The 13,125-nt window shown below is 39.6% G+C and overlaps 1 protein-coding gene across 1 annotated transcript; it reads right to left on the reverse strand.

Annotated features, from left to right (window-relative positions):
• Positions 1-133: 133 nt before the first annotated feature.
• Positions 134-12,074, reverse strand: LOC5518693 (CCR4-NOT transcription complex subunit 11). The gene is made up of 16 exons (XM_048725737.1): positions 11,472-12,074; positions 11,214-11,319; positions 10,147-10,281; positions 9,609-9,725; positions 8,952-9,008; positions 7,766-7,878; positions 7,618-7,664; positions 6,857-6,936; positions 4,449-4,524; positions 4,246-4,310; positions 4,044-4,109; positions 3,620-3,699; positions 1,988-2,057; positions 1,582-1,686; positions 1,374-1,424; positions 134-494 (listed from the first exon to the last, which is right to left on the reverse strand). The coding sequence occupies exons 1-16, from the start codon at positions 11,507-11,509 to the stop codon at positions 372-374; spliced, it is 1,329 nt and encodes a 442-aa protein (XP_048581694.1). The 5' UTR covers positions 11,510-12,074; the 3' UTR covers positions 134-371.
• Between the last annotated feature and the right edge of the window lie 1,051 nt (positions 12,075-13,125).

Consider the following 13,125-nt stretch of genomic DNA (forward strand, 5'->3'; position numbering starts at 1 on the left):
ATGCTATTTTAATTTCTCGTTGATAAGGTTCGATCTTTAGCTTCGATTCTTGGCCAATGGGCTCGATTTTTCAAATGTTTTGTTAAGTTTTATTACATTATTATCATTTTGTTATGTCATATCAAATAACCGATAAAGTAACCTTTCCCTTTATTTGTCATTATCTTCACGGTCTCATTTGCTAAAAGCATAAAAAGCGACGTTTACATTTAGCTGTGATTGATTGATTCTCTTATTGCCTATCATTTGACGTGACACGTGGAGGTAGTAGCATTGAGCTGATTGGTCGATTCATTCTTTTATCGCCTATCATTGGCTCAAAACGTGACACATGGCGGTAGGCTTGAGCTGTGATTGGCTCATTCTCTAGTCTATTTTGGTGCCGGTGGTGCGGGCTCGCCATTATCCAGAGTCTTGAGCAGTCGAAATAGACCAGCGGCTTCACGTATACGGCTAAATTCGATACAGAAGGCTTGGACCTCGATAAACAAATCCTGGAACATAATAATAGCAATAAACCCCAAGCAACAGGCACAAACAACACCAATAAACAAAAAAAAAACGGATAAACAATTACTACAAGGACTCACTCGAGTAAAGCGTTAGAACAGGGTTTTATCGTGATGGGTTTTACTTAAAATACAATGTTTTACTTGAAAAAGCTTCAAAATAATCATTTACAATTGAATAGTTGACACATCAGTAAAAAAGTATTTAATTTGCTTGCTTGAATTAGCCAATAGAAATGAGAATATTGTGGAGGCTGTGTAAAGGCTCGGTGGCACAGTTGGCCTTTTTAGAAAGGGAATCTGACACAAGAAGTTGGTCAAGGCCAAGAGAGATACGCTAACACCCCCCCCCCCCCCCCCACACACACACACACACACACTCCCCAAAATACTCATCCAATCATGTTCACCTTCACATCAAGGACTTTGTTGAGAATTAACCCCCCCTCCCCTCCCGTCCCCCAGTATACTCATCCAATCCTGTTCACCTTCACATCTATGACTTTGTTGAGAATTAACCCCCCCTCCCCTCCCCTCCCCCAGAATACTCATCCAATCCTACTCACCTTCACATCAATGACTTTGTTGAGAATTAACCCCCCTCCCCTCCGCTCCCCCAGAATACTCATCCAATCATGTTCACCTTCACATCAAGGACTTTGTTGAGAATTAACCCCCCCTCCACTCCCACAGAATACTCATCCAATCCTGTTCACCTTCACATCAATGACTTTGTTGAGAATTGACCCCCCTCCCCTACCCCAGAATACTCATCCAATCCTGTTCACCTTCAGATCAATGACTTTGTTGAAAATTACCCCCCCCCCCCTCCCTTCCCCAAAATAGTCATCCAATCCTACTGACCTTCACATCAATGACTTTATTGCGGATTAACGACTGCAGAAAGACGCACACCTGTAACAATAGCACATGTTAACAAACAGTTTTTGATGAGATCTACAAGCCTTGTGTGTAAAGTGAGCCAAGGTAGGTGAGGACTTACTAATTGGACAAGCCTGTTCTGCATGAACTAAAATCTTTGTAAAGTGGGCCAAAGTAGGTTAGGACTTACTAGTCGGACAAGCCTGTTCTGCATGTATTTGTCCTTCAGGTTTTCACAAGTCGATATGCAGTTGGATATATACAGGTGTATAAATTCCTGAGGTAAATCTACAGCCTGCAAAACGAACATTAGACAAATATGAGCAAACTATATCTGAGAAGGAACTATTGTCTGAGAAACACTGCCTTTTATAATAAGCCGCTAACCCAATAGCCCATTTCCGAATTACACTCCACTGCTCTCAAAGAAAACCTTAAAATCGAGGGCCTGTGCCCATTCTGTTACATTAAGTGGGGTTTTAGCACAGGGCCTCGATTTGAAGCTTTTCTTTGACAGCAGTCTAGCATGCTATCCACAATTTTTATTTCTCAGACACCAAAGATATCAGCATTGTTTGTAGCAATTGCAAACTTACATTTGTCAGTCTGTTGACGACTTCCATTGAGTGTAAAGACATCTCCATGTTGACAAGTACTGTGAAATAACTTGTAAATACAGATAATTAATAACAATAATAACAACAACAACAACAGTAAAACAATAATAATAATAATGATAACGATAACAATAACAATAATAATAATAATAATTTTTATTTTATTTTTTTATAAATTATAACAACTATTTACAATTTATAAAAACTAAATATTTCCTTTACAAATGTTTTTTTCTTGTTTCATTAAAATTTGATTATTTACATTAAATTTAAAACTTCTATGAGACAAAATCTAGATATACTATTAAAAATCGTAATAAAAATAGCTAACAAAAATAAATTTTAAAAATATTTGCTCTTCGTTTCTGAATTTCAAAGTCACTATAATAATAAAGTCATCACGATTTGATTAGACTGCCATAGATTTACTTACTCTGTGATTTAATTAGACTGCCACAGATTTACTTACTCTGTGATTTAATTAGACTGCCATAGATTTACTTACTCTGTGATTTGATTAGACTGCCATAGATTTACTTACTCTGTGATTTAATTAGACTGCCATAGATTTACTTACTCTGTGATTTGATTAGACTGCCATAGATTTACTTACTCTGTGATTTAATTAGACTGCCACAGATTTACTTACTCTGTGATTTGATTAGACTGCCATAGATTTACTCTGTGATTTGATTAGACTGCCATAGATTTACTTACTCTGTGATTTGATTAGACTGCCATAGATTTACTTACTCTGTGATTTGATTAGACTGCCATAGATTTACTTACTCTGTAATTTGATTAGACTGCCATAGATTTACTTACTCTGTGATTTAATTAGACTGCCATAGATTTACTTACTCTGTGATTTGATTAGACTGCCATAGATTTACTTACTCTGTGATTTAATTAGACTGCCATAGATTTACTTACTCTGTGATTTGATTAGACTGCCATAGATTTACTTACTCTGTGATTTAATTAGACTGCCATAGATTTACTTACTCTGTGATTTGATTAGACTGCCATAGATTTACTTACTCTGTGATTTAATTAGACTGCCATAGATTAACTTACTCTGTGTTTTGATTAGACTGCCATAGATTTACTTACTCTGTGATTTGATTAGACTGCCATAGATTTACTTACTCTGATTTAATTAGACTGCCATAGATTTACTTACTATGTGATTTGATTAGACTGCCACAGATTTACTTACTCTGATTTAATTAGACTGCCATAGATTTACTTACTCTGTGATTTGATTAGACTGCCATAGATTTACTTACTCTGTGATTTAATTAGACTGCCATAGATTTACTTACTCTGTGATTTGATTAGACTGCCATAGATTTACTTACTCTGTGATTTGATTAGACTGCCATAGATTTACTTACTCTGTGATTTGATTAGACTGCCATAGATTTACTTACTCTGTGATTTGATTAGACTGCCATAGATTTACTTACTCTGTGATTTGATTAGACTGCCATAGATTTACTTACTCTGTGATTTGATTAGACTGCCATAGATTTACTTACTATGTGATTTGATTAGACTGCCATAGATTTACTTACTCTGATTTAATTAGACTGCCATAGATTTACTTACTCTGTGATTTGATTAGACTGCCATAGTTTAAGTAGAACCTCTATTGCCACCAAAGGGTTATTCTCCACCAAATCTGGCAACTAAACACACATGTGGCAGATTAGAAAATGCAGATTATTAACAGCAGCTGCTCCTTGCACTGTTCTCTTTTATTTGTTAGCTTTGGAATTTTTTAGAAAAAAGATGTGTAGCTTTAACAAGAGCTGTAGATGTGTTTGTAGCCTGATAGCCAGCTCTCCAGTGGGTTTATTTGGAAATTACTGTTTTTGGAATACCAAAACCCTGAAAACAGAAATTTCGGAATAAACCCAATGGAAAGCCGACCAGCAGGCCAATGTATATGTTCATGTTATAGATTACTTGATCTCCTGAGATAGACCATATTTTTCGACTGGTTACATTAGGTGAATAATGTGCTAAATACCTTAGCAGGGGAAAGCCCAATGTGATAAACCAGCTTTGGATCATTCTCTATTTCGCTTAATACTTGCTAAAAAAACAAATTGAATTGAGTCATGTTAAACAAGAAGCCTGTTGAGCAGAGATTTCAATATATGGTGATTATTTCAAATTCCGTTGCAATTACCAAAATAAACCAGAAAGTCACAGGAAAAAGGGGCATCTACCTGCTGTTGTTGTAGTAAGAGTGGCCCCTTGAACGCCTTGGCCATTAGCCTCCTCACTTCAGCACCTTAAACAATAAAAATTGCCTCTGATAAGGTGTGTGACCGCCAGCTACGCTTACACATATTCTACATATTACACATAATTTCCATGATACACATATTCTACACATTTTATACATGCTGTACACAAAAAGGCTACCCACCGGCACTGTTGGTGACACACATTGTTGTGTCCCATTCAATAGACGGCACCCAGCTTGTTGGGTTCATCCAAACAAGCTAAAACAGAAAAGCAAAAGTTTGATTTGGATATTTTATTGATTTTGAACTCAACATATGAAAGGAATTTTCTATGTAACCTCAAGGTAAGAACCTTGATAGATTGTGGTGCTTCACTTACTTACAGTACTTCCCATAAGAGAAGTGAGGTGGGAGCACATAGGGATAACATGCTTACCTCATCATCACAAGAGTAAAGAGGTGGCGGCACAGGGGTGTATATCATGTTGCTTACCTCATCATCACAAGAGTGGAGAGGTGAGGACACATGGGTGTATATCATGTTGCTTACCTCATCATCACAAGAGTGGAGAGGTGAGGGCACAGGGGTGTATATCATGTTGCTTACTGTACCTCATCATCACAAGAGTAAAGAGGTGGTGGTACAGGGGTGTATATCATGTTGCTTACCTCATCATCACAAGAGTAAAGAGGTGAGGACACATGGGTGTATATCATGTTGCTTACCTCATCATCACAAGAGTAGAGTGGTGGGGGCACAGGGGTGTATATCATGTTGCTTACCTCATCATCACAAGAGTAAAGAGGTGGTGGTACAGGGGTGTATATCATGTTGCTTACCTCATCATCACAAGAGTAGAGTCAGGGCTTCTGGAATCACGTGGAAAAAAAAACTTAAAATTACACGGGATTCTTTGCTAAATTACGCGGAAAATCAATCATTACGCGCTAAATTTCGCTGGATTTTGAAATACATGTTTCTTTAAAAAGTCAAAATTTTGCAGGATTCTTTACTGAATTACGCGATAAATTACACGTAATATCAACTGTTACGCCCAAACTACATTTTGTACCGAAGTAAAGCACGAAATAACTTGAAAATATTATTTTTTTGCGCGAAAATATCTTAGGCGAGTTTTCATTGCCTTCCAGCCACCAGCCAATTAAAAAAGGTATTTTTATGTTAGTCCTAGGCCTTCGCGGTAGTCATTTCATATGTTCTCGAAATTCAGTTTGAAATATCGCACTCTTACGAAGAATATCTCTCTTTTTTTACGAGAAATAGAGGTGAGAACCCTAAAAGAACACATCAGCTGTGCACTTATAAATGTTTTGTCTTTTAAAATTTAGCCAAATTACGCGGGATTAGGCAGAAATTTGTGGTTTACGCGGATTACGCAAAGAAAGCCAAATTACGCGCTTCCGCACAAGCCCGTAATTCCATAAGCCCTGTAGAGTGGTAGGGGCACAGGGGTGTATATCATGTTGCTTACCTCATCATCACAAGAGTAAAGAGGTGGCGGCACAGGGGTGTATATCATGTTCACTCACTCACTCACTCACTCACTATCCTTTTACGTCAGTGTCCACCTATTGGCAGGTGTGACGCCGCATGGAGGTTCACATCGGGGTCGCACAGGTTCTTTACAGCATCTCTCCATGCTTTACGGTTGAATGCCACGCTTGCCTTCAGGCCAGCCGTTTTTAGATCGCTAAGCGTGGCATCCGCCCAAGTCTTTCTGGGTCTGCCCCTCATCCTTCACCCCCCCGGCTCGAAGTCTCTGATGGAGGACACAGGATTTGGTGCCTGTGCCCTCTCCACATGCCCGAACCACCAGAGGCGAGCTTTCCGGAGAGCCAGTTCCAAGCTTTCGATCCCGAGCCTGTCCCGAATGGTGCTCAAACTTGTGTCATCTTCGGGTTTCAGTGCGCACATCCATCATTGTTGCTTACCTTATCATCACAAGAGTGGAGAGGTGGGGGCAAAGGGGTGTATATCATGTTGCTTACCTCATTATCACAAGAGTAAAGTGGTGGGGGCAAAGGGGTGTATATCATGTTGCTTACCTCATCATCACAAGAGTGGAGAGGTGAGGGCACATGAGTGTATATCATGTTGCTTACTGTACCACATCATCACAAGAGTGGAGAGGTGAGGGCACATGGGTGTATATCATGTTTCTTACCTCATCATCACAAGAGTGGAGAGGTAAGGGCACATGGGTGTATATCATAATGCTTACTGTACCTCATCATCACAAGAGTAAAGAGGTGGCGGCACAGGGCTGTATATCATGTTGCTTACCTCATCATCACAAGAGTGGAGAGGTGAGGACACATGGGTGTATATCATGTTGCTTACCTCATCATCACAAGAGTAAAGAGGTGAGGGCACATGAGTGTATATCATGTTGCTTACCTCATCATCACAAGAGTAGAGTGGTGGGGGCACAGGGGTGTATATCATGTTGCTTACCTCATCATCACAAGAGTAAAGAGGTGGGGGCATATGAGTGTATATCATGTTGCTTACCTCATCATCACAAGAGTGGAGAGGTGAGGACACAGGGGTGTATATCATGTTGCTTACCTCATCATCACAAGAGTAAAGAGGTGGCGGCACACGGGTGTACGATGGAAGCAGAACACTCTCAGATGGAGGATCACATCCTTTAGACAAGTAAAAGGGTAAGTAAAAGGGTGTAATTTAACTCAAATTGATTAAACTTGTATTGGCAAACATGAACCAGGTATGTGCTCAGGGTATTCATGTACCCCGTAAATATAGTACTTTACTAATGAGTGTGGTCAAAAGTGAGTGACTGTAAGTAAAGTATTTTACTAATGAGTGTGGTCAAAAGTGAGAGACTTCAATTCAAGTACTTTACATACTTATGAGTGTGATCACAAGTGAAAAACTGTAAGTAAAGTACTTTATATAAGTGTAGTGAGAAGCGAGAGACTGCAAGTCAAGTACTTTGCTTTATGAATGTGGCCATAAGGGAGAAACTGTAAGTCAAGTACTTTGCTTTACGAATGTGGTCATAAGTGAGAGACTGCAAGTCAAGTACTTTACTAATGAGTGTAGTAAGAAGGGAGAGACTGTAAGTAAAGTACAGTACCTATAAGTGTGGTTAGAAGTGAAAGACTGTAAGTAAAGTACAGTAATTATTAGTGTGGTTAGAAGTGAAAGACTGTAAATACAGTACTTATAAGTGTGGTTAGAAGTGAAAGACTGTAGTTAAAGTATCATACTTATAAATGTGTGGTCACAAGTGACTATCAGACTGGAAGTAAAGTATTTCACTTATAATATAAGCTTAACTCAGTAAAGTCATGCTTGTGTTATACCTGTTACTAATGCCTCCGTAATGACAATACTATTTGATGATGTCATCCTAGAAGAAATATTTATACAGTTAAGGTGCGCAGTCACTTCAAGGCTTTGAGAAAAAGTGTGTCTTTTTCCTCTTGTTCCCTCTAGATTGAAGTCACTTACGTTGCATCACTGTGTGGGTCAGCTAGAACCACAGGAAACCCAGAGCAGCTTATTTCTGGTAGCTGAGAATTCTTCTCTGTCAATGACAACTGCAGGTTGCTGGTATCAAAGTTCTAGAAGCAAAACCGATGACTTTCATTTTTTCACAGAGTTGCTCCATAAACTATTTTACTGTACACAGCTGTACACAGGGGTGCAGTAGGTCATGAGTAAAGTGTGTGGGGGAAGGGGGGAAGCGTGGGTAGGGTGTGAAGTGAGTCATAAGTACAGAGTGTGGGGGGGAGGAGGGAGGGATGGGCAGGGGGTGCAGTAGGTCATGAGTAAAGTGTGTGGGGGAAGGGGGGAAGCGTGGGTAGGATGTGAAGTAAGTCATGAGTACAGAGTGCGGGGGGAGGAGGGAGGGATGGGCAGGGGGTGCAGTAGGTCATGAGTACAGTGTGTGGGGGAAGGAGGGAAGCGTGGGTAGGGTGTGAAGTAAGTCATGAGTACAGAGTGTGGGGGGGAGGAGGGAGGGATGGGCAGGGGGTGCAGTAGGTCATGAGTAAAGTTTGTGGGGGAAGGGGGGAAGCGTGGGTAGGGTGTGAAGTAAGTCATGAGTACAGAGTGTGGGGGGGAGGAGGGAGGGATGGGCAGGGGGTGCAGTAGGTCATGAGTAAAGTGTGTGGGTAAAGGGGGGAAGTGTGGGTAGGGTGTGAAGTAAGTCATGAGTACAGAGTGTGGGGGGAAGGAGGGAGGGATGGGCAGGGGGTGCAGTAGGACATGAGTACAGTGTGTGGGGGAAGGGGGGAAGCGTGGGTAGGGTGTGAAGTAAGTCATGAGTACAGAGTGTGAGGGGGAGGAGGGAGGGATGGGCAAGGGGTGCAGTAGGACATGAGTACAGTGTGTGGGGGAAGGGGGTTGGGCAGGGGGTGTAGCAGGTCATAACAAGAGTGTTGGGGTGGGCAGGGGGATGCAGTTGGTCATGAAAAGTACATGTGTTAGGGTATGTAGCTATTCTTGACCAGAAGTGGAAATTCTGAGAATTTCAGAGGCATGATTTCAGTGTAGTCTATTTTTACTTTTTCAGGTTACTACATTATATCAAATACGGTCTTTACGTCAAATCTGGTGCTTTTAAAAGGAAGTGAGCCATTTGCCTAAAAATCTACACATACGTATCTGCTCCATACAAAAGTTGCAGACTTACCTGAATCATTTCATTGTAGTCTATGGCCAGGATTTGCTGAGGGGTCTTTTTCAAAAGCTGTAATGAATATAACCAATATAATATAAACAATACCATACTGTAAATAAAGCAATCAAGGGCACCCAACGCCCATTTTCGGTCAAAAATCTGTTCGGAAGCAAGGTCACCTACGGATTTCGGGGTCGGCTTTGAAATGTCTACTTTTTTCGGGATTTGTATTTCTAGATGACCTATGTTTCTCGGGAAGAGAGCTGGATCACCTATGTTTTTCGGAGTTGCTTTTGTTACCACCATCACCATTCTCGGGAGATTTTTACGTCCGACATGCTTTAAAAAAGGAACCCTAGTATTTTCTGGAGCGAGTATACAGGATCTTAGAATCGCTAGAAGTTTTGGATGCCTCAGGATGAGTAACTAGATTTTTCGGATGGCTGTTATTTCGCCTAGCAAACCCGAACAGATATAAAATATCTAGGAAAGCTCTATATTGTATAAAAATGACTGCAAACTAATAAAAACGGTATCTTACTCATTTTAGGCCAGTTGTGGAATTTTCATCTTTGGGTGCCCTTGAGCAATGAATCTTGTGTTTCATACCAGAAATATACTTCAATTCACCATTATGATCATTCAACACATTTGAGAGTCTTTACTAACCTCTTTGCTTGGGTTTGTGATCAGCTCATAGATGAAAGATTTTTCTGGGATGGTGAGTGAGGGAAGCTTCTCAGTTTCACTAGCGGCCTTGTTGGAGTCCCCATCTAAGGCTGGATTCTGAAACAACCAATAGTAGTGGGTGAATATTCTTCTAAAACTTGCATTACCTGAGTATGGGTGCATAATAATCAATAATAATTAGCACTAATAATAATTCTTGCACTTGTAGTTATCATGAATATTAAAATTTCTAACTGTGCATTATGTCAAATATACAAAAAAAAACCTTTATCAAAAGCTTTTCAAAAATGGTAAACTGGTAAAACTATAAACATACTGCGATAAAACTAATAATACAAACAAAATGGAGAGAAATGAATATAAACTATGCTTCTTTGAATTAAAAATGTCCTAATTTTATTTTTAAAACTAATGTTCTTTATTTTAGAGGGAAAATTGAGCATATACGTAATGCCCTTGTTTGACCTTAAACTTCAAGCAAAATAACATTATTAATAACAAACATCAATTCTCTTACCAAAACATTGACAAAAACTTGAGCAAAAGGATTAGCAGCAATTGGCTCAGATTTGTACATCTCATAGAGAAGAAACAAAGCAGCCAAACGCTGACTTGATGATGATAACAGGTCTGGTTGCTGCAAAAGCATCAGCTGAAATGACACAGATTAGGTTATCATCTAGCCTCCCTGGCAGGCATTTTCTATGCAGGCGTAGCTCGCTGGGGGGAGCAAGCTATGCTGCCTAAAAATGCCTACTGTCATGCAAAGAAAGCCTACAGTACCATCCATGTGTTCTCTTATTGGTGGACTGGTGTAGTTCTTATGTGTTCTCTTATTGGTGGACTGGTGTAGTTCTTATGTGTTCTCTTATTGGTGGACTGGCGTAGTTATGTGTTCTCTTATTGGTTGACTGGTGTAGCTTTTATGTGTTCTCTTATTGCTGGACTGGTGTAGTTCTTATGTGTTCTCTTATTGGTGGACTGGTGTAGTTCTTATGTGTTCTCTTATTGGTGGACTGGTGTAGTTCTTATGTGTTCTTTAATTGGTGGACTGGTGTAGTTCTTATGCGTTCTCTTATTGGTGGACTGGTATAGTTCTTATGTATTCTCTCATTGGCAGACTGGTCTAGTTCTAACATGTTCTCTTTTGGTTGGCCAGAGTAGTTCTTTTGTGAACTCTTATTATTGGACTGGTGTAGTTCCGACATATTCTCTTATTGGCAAGAGTTAGTTAAATAAAAGGTAAACATATGTATATATTTTATTTTGCAGAAATCCCCTTTTCAACTGAACTTAATTAAATAACATCTCTCAAATGCTAAAAATCCTTACAGTAAGACTTTTGCAAATAACCGAGCAGTTTTTAACACAAGAAAATACTCCAAACGTACCGTACTATATGGAACTAATTTTATCATTAAAATGATAAAGTCGAGTTTACCATCATCATAAGCAAAAAATAGAAATTAGGCCAAGCCCGGCTAATCTTAATAGGAATAACGTGAACGGATCTTTTAATGCTTGAAACAACGTATTATATATTATAACAGCTTTTCTAGTAGAATTATCATTTTAATTACTTACCAACGCTGACCCAATTTTAAAGTGTTCATTCTTGGAAAATCTCTGATGTAACGCCAAAGCCGTCGTCTCAAAGGATACATTGCTAACGGCCTCGTCCGATACAATGCTACAAAAAGGCGAAATCTTGAGTAACATAACAGGAATCCACACAGGTATACAACACACGGCCCCTCGACAACCATCACGAACACATTAACTGTTTACTATATTTCTCGATGATTTGTGTGTTTCCAACAAATGCATAGCACACTAATTTACCTTAAAAGTGCAGAAAGCTCTTTGGTAGATAGCGTCATTGTCAAGCAACGTGTGCCGGTCTATTTAATGCGCCAAGAATAACGGAACATGTTTTCCATGTTGATGGCACATTTTTCCTTCTAAGCCGCCATGTTGGTCCTAGTACCCAGGCCGTGGCGCCACAAAGTAAATAGAAAAACCGCTCACGATGGGCTCGCGGGCGCACGAAATCGGCGCTTTCAAATGCCGGCAGATTTCCCCACTTTTGAATGCATTTCGCTTCCACGGTGACCAAAGGCGCGTTCTGTAAACAATGCACTGCCGATTGGCGCGAGCGCTGAAATCAGACCACCAAAGCAGCACAAATATTGTATCTGATGTTAATAAAAATCCAGGATTCAAAAGAAAATTTCATTGTCTTTCTCATGAGAACCTCTTTTTTCCCCGTAAGTCCTCTGTTTTTCAGAAACTGACAAAACTCTCGAGCGTATGATTGTCAATCGATCAGAATTTTTTGGCGAGTGGGATATCTACTCGAGCATCCTCTGTAAAAACACGAGAAAATAACCTATCAAAAAAGACGAACAAGCAAAACTTTCATGAACATTTTCTTCGTTATGCTTCTCTGTGTATATTTCTTGAAAATCAGCTCGTCTAACCTAAAGCTTTTCAAGTTATTAAAGTTTTTGTGAGGTTCTCTAGTTTGCATCTAGTCGGAAAATGAGATGGTTCGAACGTATAACGGGGATCGAGCGAATGAGTATCGATTTGATATCTAAATGAGATTTTTGGCCGATAGTATTTCGGCAGAGGATCGAGTAACTATTGATCTGTCTTCCCGGAAATTTCTCAGCCAAAGGACAAAATGGCGACTGTCAATCTCTGCTTTGAAGGGAGAAATTTTCGCGCGCGTCCAGCGTTTCTCGAAGATGTGATGTCAGGACGAATCCGCAAGGATTGAATGAGTACCATTTTCTTTTTTGATTTTCATTGATTTAAAAATCCTGAAAGAACAAAATGTTTGATATAGATTCAAGTAAACGTTCTATAAAATCCATCGACTTTAGTTTGGTTTTTGTAAAGTTATTAGCTTTCAAAGTCAGAGCAAGCGTAATTCAGAGCCTACTTTGCCGTGGTTCCCAATTGTTCAACCGTAGGCCCACTCTATTTCATATATTCATAAATTCTTATTTTGTTATTTGAGAGTGTTTTTTTGTACTTCACCCGCTAAAACCTGAACAGAGGGAAATTTGTTTACTTAAGCTATATTCTTGTTAACTCTTCCATTCTAAATCAGCACAACTAATTCAAAACAAACGATATTCCTGGATTGAGTTTGCTCTTAGGGCTGGACCCTTCACCGAATGTAGTTGTAGAATATCATCTAAAGGCTGGATGACACTTGCTTGTAGGTTTTTCCTTAGGTTTTAATTTAACTTTCGGAATGTGACAGGTCCAACATCTATTTTATTTGTATTAGTGCCTTCACGGGTGTCCTTTACTTTGCTCCTATTTCTTGAGTGACCTACTGTATGAAGAACTTGGCAGGTAGGCATGCTTGACCTCCCCCTCCCCCCTCTTTAGCTAAAAAGATTATATGACTAAAAAAAAATATATGACTACTTGGTAGCAGCTACTGCACAGCTGCTCTAGAAGCTAGACTAGGAATTTGTCA

This window comes from Nematostella vectensis, chromosome 3 (genome assembly GCF_932526225.1).
Source record: "Nematostella vectensis chromosome 3, jaNemVect1.1, whole genome shotgun sequence".
NCBI lineage: Eukaryota > Metazoa > Cnidaria > Anthozoa > Actiniaria > Edwardsiidae > Nematostella > Nematostella vectensis.